This window comes from Egretta garzetta, unplaced genomic scaffold (assembly GCF_000687185.1).
Source record: "Egretta garzetta isolate BGI_Z169 unplaced genomic scaffold, ASM68718v1 scaffold362, whole genome shotgun sequence".
In the NCBI taxonomy this organism is placed as follows: domain Eukaryota; kingdom Metazoa; phylum Chordata; class Aves; order Pelecaniformes; family Ardeidae; genus Egretta; species Egretta garzetta.
Window position 1 is genome coordinate 46,533 of NW_009258885.1, and position 7,950 is coordinate 54,482.

The 7,950-nt window shown below is 55.1% G+C and overlaps 1 protein-coding gene across 1 annotated transcript in view; it reads right to left on the bottom strand.

Annotated features, from left to right (window-relative positions):
• Positions 1 to 7,846: 7,846 nt before the first annotated feature.
• LOC118451787 (feather keratin-like) overlaps positions 7,847 to 7,950 on the bottom strand; it is a 6,326-nt gene continuing 6,222 nt past the window's right edge. The window contains exon 2 of the mRNA XM_035889628.1: positions 7,847 to 7,935. Within this exon, the coding sequence (XP_035745521.1) occupies positions 7,847 to 7,935 (89 nt within the window). The remainder of the gene's footprint in view (positions 7,936 to 7,950) is intronic.

Consider the following 7,950-nt stretch of genomic DNA (forward strand, 5'->3'; position numbering starts at 1 on the left):
CTCCTCGGGAAATGGAGTCCGCGACCGGAGTCACCGACCCCGGGACCCCCCACAGCACCGGGGGACACCGGTACCACCCCCCATCACTTGCATGGCGGGGCGGGGGGGGGTGCTGGTGCAAGCCCAGGCTCTTGCACGCCTGCAGACAGCAGGCAGCGGTGCAGGGGAAGGGGGTGCGCGGGTTCCCTCCCCTCCGCCCCAACACAAAGGACTCGTCAAAAAGGGATTTCGATGAGAAGAGGCTTAATCATCTTTAATGCACTTAAACTGAGATTAAAAATGAACAGGGCTTGCCGGTGGGTGGAAAAAGACCATCCCCCGCCCCCCTCCCCTCCCCCCCAGTTGGTTTTTCCTTTGGGATTTCTGCGAAGCAAAGGCAGAGCCTTGCACTGGTCCAAATTAAAATGGGGAAGAAGGGGATTAAGGGAGACCCCCAGGAATTCCCACTTTTCCCCCAGAAGAGAGACGGCCCCCATGCCGAGGAGTAGGAGGATATGGTGGCTTTCTCACTCCCTCCTATCTCTTAGGTGAGACCTGGAAGAGGATCGCACCCTTTTCCTTTGCGAAAGCCTCAGGAAAAGCTGAATCCTTGGGGACTCCCTTCCTGGGGTGTGTGTGTGTGTGTGTGTCATTTTTTTCCCCTGCAGATCAAAAAATGTCACCTTGTCCTCGTGTGACCAGCCCTGTTCCATGGAAGTGTCCGGCTCCTCTCCTAGACAGTGAGTCCCAGCATGTCCCCAGCCCTCCCAGGGCTTTCCCAACTCCAAAATCCCGCTCCCAGGAGCGACTGGTGCTATTTTCCCTCCTCCTACCTCTCTCCTGTGGAGCCGGGGATGAGGCGCCAAAGCTCCTTCTCAGTGCCGGCTAATCCCATGTCTGCCCTGCGAACAGCATCACCTCTTCCATCCTCCATGAGACGCCGAGGTTTGGCAAGAAGAAACCTCACCTTGCTGTTTCCCGCATGTCCCGCTCCACCGGCTCAAGGCAGGGGGATGAATCGTGACCACCCCACATCCAGCTGCATCCACGCTTCCAGCTTGCCACATGGTAAAATTATAGACCAGAAGGGTTTGGGGTAAAAGGGATCCTTAAAGATCATCCAGTCCACCCCTCTTCCCACCACGGGCAGGGACATCTTTCACTAGATCAGGTTGCTCAAAGCCCCGTCCAACCTCACCTTGAACACTTCCAGCAACGGGGCATCCATTAGACAAGCTAGGGAAATGCAAAAGGCCAAGGAAGGTTTTCCAGGTGTGGGTGGGAGGATAAGAGCTTCCTGCTGCATCCTGCGAACTTCGGAGACTAATTAGGAGTGAACCCCCCGTTTCGGCCGAGGAATTGCTGGGAGGTGGCGCAGCTGGAGCTGCTTCAGCAGCAGCTGAATAACCATGGGGCTGGATTTAAATATGGTAATTCTGGAGCTAATTACCAAAGCAATGTTAGGGCATGAGGGAAGATCACAGGGGAGAGGTGTAAGCTTGCGGTGACCGCACGGGATGGAGCAGGACTCTCTTGTTAATGAAAATATCACCCGGGCTTTTGATATTATCTAGGAAGATCTTCTGAGTTAAGGATGAAAGCCTGGAGGAGACCCATTAGGTCAACTGGGCAGGTCTTCTGCGTGACGTGAACCAGAGGACAGCCCAGGACCTTGCAGCAGGCAGGATAAAGCTTGGGTGGCTTGGTCAGATCCCATCGCCATCGGAGAATTGCTGCTTCATCGGACGCGTTGTTTCCGTAATGAAGCTTCCTTGTGAGTGAACTCTCTCTTTCAAACTGGTCCAGTTTCAGCTTCAGCCCCGATTCCTGCTCTGCCCTCCCTGTTCCTCCCAGGAAAGTGGGGCAGACGGGTACGAGCTGCCCAGATGCAACCCATCCCAGCGTGGAAGCCGGCTCACGATGACGCTGCATGGCTGCAGCCACGCTCCAGGAGCCCAGGTGAGACACGCCAGCTCTAAGCATCCCTCTCCCACTCGGATTTCAGTTTTGTGGCTCTTTTTTTATGCTTTTAGGTAGACACATGCCAGCAGTGAGCCCCTTTCCGGGTCACGTCCTGCAGTACAGCCCGTGCCTCCCTCCGTGCGTGATTTCAGCTGGCTGAAGTCCATTTTGTCCCACCTGTTTCCAGAGGGGCTGGGGGTTGCTCCCCACCAGCATGCAGCCCCTTGGCAATGGCAGAGTTATCCAAAAGCACAGGACAGTCTTGCAGAGCCGCAGAGAAAGGGAAAGGCTGGGATGGGAATGGGAGCAACAGCCATGGCTGTTCCTAGACCCCCGTGCTCTTGCTAATTATGGGAGGTTTCTTAGCGTATGAAATATGAACCAGGGGCAGCTTGAATGGAAAATTTCTGGCTTGGGGTGGGACAGGAATGAATCGGACTCTTTGCAGACTCCTGGTTCATGGGATTGGGAGCCATGCTGGCTTCTCCAGGGTGGATAGAAGAGAGGCGTGTGCTGGTCCATCCGTCCTCTGGGCAGAGGGCAACGTGGCTATGAGCCTCCTCCCAACGCTCCCTTGAACCCGTCTGAGCTGACTGTGCCCAAAACGAGCGGCTCTGGAGCAAGTTTGGGCTGAGACCTGCTCTGAAGCATGAGACAGACATCCCTCCGGGCCTAGCTGCTCAGGCACGTCGCAGGGCCGTGGGGAGGCGAGATCCTGCATCCATTTCAGTCCAAGGGTTGATGTCAAGCTGGCTGAACTTCAAGGGGAACAACTGTCGCTCCTAAGAGCAGGCATTACTTGGGTTTGTCTTCTATTGATCAGACATTAAGCCGAGCTGAAGTAAGCCCCTCGAGGCCAACGAAGCACGTCTGCAAGGGAAATGCGCTATTTACGCTAAAACACGGGATAAAAAGGCCAAACGGATCCAAACCCATTCCCCTTCTCCTTGCCCAGCTCCGAGGCAGGTGACGTTTGGGTTTGAATGAGAGAAGGGCTTTGTTCCTAAGCAGAAGCTTCATCTTTGAAATGACGCCGACTCCAGCTGTGCGCAGAGCTCTCCGGCGCTCTGGACTCCAGCTGCTCTGGAGTTATTCTCTTAATTTGCCTTTGATGAATATTTCAGTGCTGCCAACAGCCCTGGAGACTGCGAGCTCCTGTCTCAGCTCAGGGTTCACCTGTTTTGCAGGAGCCTTTTATTTTTTTTCTCTTACAGAGAGTGAAAAATAAAAACAACGAAGGAGAAGAAAGAGTGAGCAGCATTGGCGATAAGGAATTGGGGGGGGGCTGAAGATTTTTGCTACCCAAAAATCTGGGTTTGAGTGCCTGAGTTGGGAGGCACAGAGGTGGGAGGGTGGCATAAGGGAACGTGCTCACCCCACCGGCTCCTTGGCCGTGCAGCCCCACAAAAGCCCCATCTTCACAGCAGAGCAGGGCCACGGGCTTGTTCCTGTACCCGGTCCTTAGCGCCCTATGCTGTGCCTCAGGGACCCCGTGGTGGGGAGGATGGTGACCTCACAAAGGGGGCTTTCTGTGTGACCTCAGAGTGGAGGGGTGGTGGCTTGGCGTCCCCCGTACAGGTGGTCCAGCAATCCTGCAACAGGGAGGATGGTGGCCTGGAGACCCCCTGCACCATGGGACCCTGCAGTGAAGAGGGGATGGTGACCTGGGGATCCCCCACAAGGAATCAGTTGAGGACCCCATAGCAAGGCGAGACGGTGGCCTGGGGACTCCCCCTTAGGTGGGATGGGGACCGTGCAGCCAGGCGGATGGTGCAACAGGGACCCACACTTGGGTCAGCTGAGGACCCCACAGCAAGGTGAGTGGTGACCTGGGCACCTTGCATGGGTTGCCCAGGGTCCTCGCAGCAAGGAGGGGGGTTGGGGACATGGTACCCTGTGTGGGTGGCCCCGGGACCCCGCTTTTGGGGAAGATGGTGTCATGGGGACTGACAGGCGGTTGGGCTGGAGACCACAGCAAGGAAGGACCATGACAGGGGACCCTGCATGGGTGTCTCTGGCACCCTGCAGCATGGGTGCAGGGTCTGTTGACGTATTTATTGATCAGGGGGGGTTTTTTTGAGGGGTGGTGGTGTTATTTAATCGGGGCATTTTCCCTCCCTCTTACCCCTCCGAGTCCCCTAACTGCTTTTGTGTGAGGTGTTCGGTTTGGTTTTCGGACGCATTTCTACTCCTTCCCTTCCTCATTCACCCCCCCCACCCCTTCCGGCAGTTGTTTTGGGGGCTGTTTGGTGAAGTTTATTGATTTATTGCAGCTGCGGCCACTGGGCTGAGTTGGGGGAGCACTGGGTGAGCTGGTGAGGCCCATGAGAGGCCCAAGGTGGAGTGGGACCAGCAAGGAGGGGAAGCTGATGAGTGACTGCCTTTGGGGTCTGCCTTTGCGGTGAGTGCCAAGGGACAAGGCCATTTCCCTGTGCAGTGTTAGTGGGGCCAGACGGGGGTTGGACGCAGTGGAGGAAGAACTTCTTGACTTTGAGGGTGACAGAACCCGGGACCAGGCTGCCCAGGGGGGCTGTGGAGTCTCCTTCTCTGGAGATATTCAAACCCCGCCTGGACGCTGTCCTGTGCACTCTGCTCTGGGTGAGCCTGCTTGAGCAGGGGGGTTGGACTGGGTGATCTCTGGAGGGCCCTTCCAATCCTGGCCAATCTGGGATTCTGTGGAGGGGGAAATGGGAGGTGCATGTGCTGGGCTGTGCACCTGAGAACCTGGAGGTGATGTTTGCATGACGAAGGGCTGGTGAAGTGGAATAGACTAGACGAGACTAAAACGGTGCCGTTGGAAGGGACGTACAACGATCATCTAGCCCAACTGCCTGACCACTTCAGGGCTGACCAAAAGTTAATGCATGTTGTTAAGAGCTTTGTCCAGATGGCTCAACCAACAGGCTTGGAGCATTGGCCACCTCTCTAGGAAGCCTGTTCCAGTGTTTGACCACCTTCTTGGTGAAGAAATACTTCCTAATGTCCAGTCTAAACCTTCCCTGGCGCAGCTTTGAGCCATTCCCACGTGTCCTATCCCTGGATCCCAGGGGGAAGAGCTCAGCACCTCCCTCTCCATGTCCCCTCTCAGGAAGCCGTAGCGCGCAATTGAGGTCCCCCCCCAGCCTCTTTTTCTCCAAACTAGACAAGCCCAAAGTCCTTAGCTGCTCCTCACAGGCCAGGCCTTCCAACCCTTTCACCAGCTTTGTTGCCCTCCTCTGGAAACATTCAAGGACATTTACAACTTTCTTAAATGGTGGGGCCCAGAACTGCACGCAGTACTTAAAGCTGCACCAATGCTGAATACAGTGGGATAATCACCTCTTATGACCAGCTGGTGATGCTGTGTTTAATGCACCCCAGGATGGGGTTTGCCCCTTTGGCTGCCAGGGCACGCTGCTGACTCTATTGAGTCAGCACCCCCAGATCCCTTTCTGCAGAGCTGCTCTCCAGCCACTCCTCTCCCAATTTCTACTTGTGTTCCCCGTTACTCCGTCCTAGGTGCAGGATCCAGCATTTGTTCTTCTTAGGTTTCATGCCATTGATGAATGCCCAATGCTCAGTCTGTCCAGATCCCTGTGCAAGGTCTCTCATCCCTCAAGACAGTCAACAGCACCTCCCAGTTCGGTATCATCAGTAAATTTCCGAATGGTGCATTCAACTCCTGCATCCAGATCATTGATGAAAGTCTTGAACAGAGTGGGCCCTAGGACTGAACCCTGAGGAGCACCACTGCTGGCCAGCCAGATGTAGCCCCATGCACTACAACCCTTTCAGCTCTGCTGTTCAGCCAGTTCTTCACCCAGTGCAGTGTGTACCTGCTCATCCCCCAGTTGGACAACTTGTCCGGAAGGATGCTGTGAGGGACAGGGTCAAAAACCTTACTAAAATCCAGAAAAACCACATCCACGGCCTTCCCTTCATCCATGAGGCGGGTGACCTTATCATAGAAGGATATCAAATTAGTCAGGCAGGACTTTCCCTTAGTGAACCCATGCTGACTGTGCCCAATGATGGCATTGTCCTTTAAATTCCTTTCAGTAGCACCCTTAGGATCTTCTCCATAATTTTTTCCAGGTACTGCTGTTAGAGTAACAGGTCTGCGGTTCCTGGCTCTTCCCTTCTGCCCTTTTTATAAATCGGAATATGGCTGGCTAGCTTCCTGTCAGTGAGGCCCTCCCCAGACTGCCGGCCCCCGCCCCAATTCAGAGGCGCTGAGTGTCTAGAGGGTTGTTCACTGTGCGAGCCATGATTTTTGGTGAGGAAGAGGAGGTGAGGTAGGAAGGGTATCTGTGCTTCTGTGCTGATGGGTGCTGGAGAGCCTGGCAGGCAAGAGGCACATGTGGGCTATGCTGGGGGTGCCAGCTGCCCCCCCGAAAGGTGGTGTGTGTAACTGGATGTGCATAAGCCCATGGGGAAAGATGGTTTGAAGCCATGAATGCTGAGGGAGCACCCCGATTTCCTTGCACTGGATATTGAGGAATCTCACGGAGTTCAGCAAGGGGACATGCAAAGTCCAGTTTCTCGGGAGAAAAAAAAAGGAATGGCTGAGGGCTGATTTGATAGAGAGCAACTTAGCAGCGAAGGACCTTGTGGTCCTGGTGGAGAGCAAGTGGATTATGAGGTGGCAATGAACCTTTGTGGCAAAAGGGGCACAAGTCTCCAGGGTAGCATTAGGAAAATGATTGCCAGCAGGTTAGGGGAGGTGATCTGGCACTCCCTTCAGCACTGGTGAGGCCCCATGTGGAGTCCTGTGCCCAGCTGAGGGCTCCCGAGTGAAAGAAGGATATGGCCTTGGAGTGAGTTCGGGCAACAAAGGCGCTGAGGGGATTGGAGCATCCTCCCTTTGAGGAGAAGCTGAGAGAGCTGGGAGTGTTCTCAGCCATGAGGCAAGCACACACAGACAAGATGTAATCCATATGTCTAGTCTCAGATAGGAGGGAATGAGGACAGGAGGGCGGGGGGATATTCTCATCGGTGCCCATGGCCAGGGCAAGGGTGAATGGAGAAGGTGGAAAAGACATGCCATTTCCTTGGAAGAGAAAGCAATGTTTTTTCAGTGTGAGCATGGTCAAACACTAGAATCAGTTGTGCAGAAATGTGTTGGCTTCTCCATCCCTGGAGATTCTGAACATCTGACTGGACATGGTCCTCGACAGCCTGCTTGAGCTGACCCTGTTTGAGCAGCTTGGGGTGAACTAGGTGATCTCAAGAGTTTGCTTGCGCACTCCATAGTTGTGTTTGCTGTGGTTCTGCTTGCTGTGGTGGCCAGAAAGCCATGCTGCGTCAGAAAGTTGGTCAACGGTGTGATGCTATTGGGAGCTTGTGTCAGAGGCATGGGTAAAAGCGCATTAGAATATCCAAGCCATTTTTGGAACCAAAGGGCTTCTATCACATTCTGAAAGCCCCCCTGTGCTGCTCTGTTGTTACTGCTGTTGCTGGGGGCATACTTTGTAAGAGAGTTCATATAATCCCTTTCCATCCACCATGAAGGCTTCCAGACCCCTGGCTTTGTGCTGGGTGATGTTGGAAGAGCCTTTGGAGAAGAAAGGAAGAGGAGGAATCACAGGCTGGGATGCAGGAGAACTTTATTGAGGCCAAAGAGTGAGCAGACCCCTAGAGGGCCCCAATGCTGTTTGCCTTATGAGAAGGTGCCTGCAGGGGAGAGGAGTGGACACAGGAGAAGGATCAATGCAAAGAAGGAAGTGGGAGAAGAGGGGGAGGTCCAAGGGCCATGTCACCAGGCAGCGCGGTCTGTCCCCTGGCCTGCTTCCTTGCTGGGTGGCTGGAGAGGAGGAGCTGTGGAGGGCAGGTCCCCGTGCCAGCAAGAGCCCGGAGGTGCATCCTCAGCCCATGGCGTGGCTTCCAGGGTGTGGGTGGTTGGTGTGAGGGGTGGTGTGGAGGGCCCTCAGCAGGGGTAGCAGCCTCTTCTGCCCCCGAAGCAGCCCAGGCCTCCCAAGCCGTAGCCGAAGCCGAAGCCTCCGGGGGGGACGGGCACTCCCCGGGGGGGGA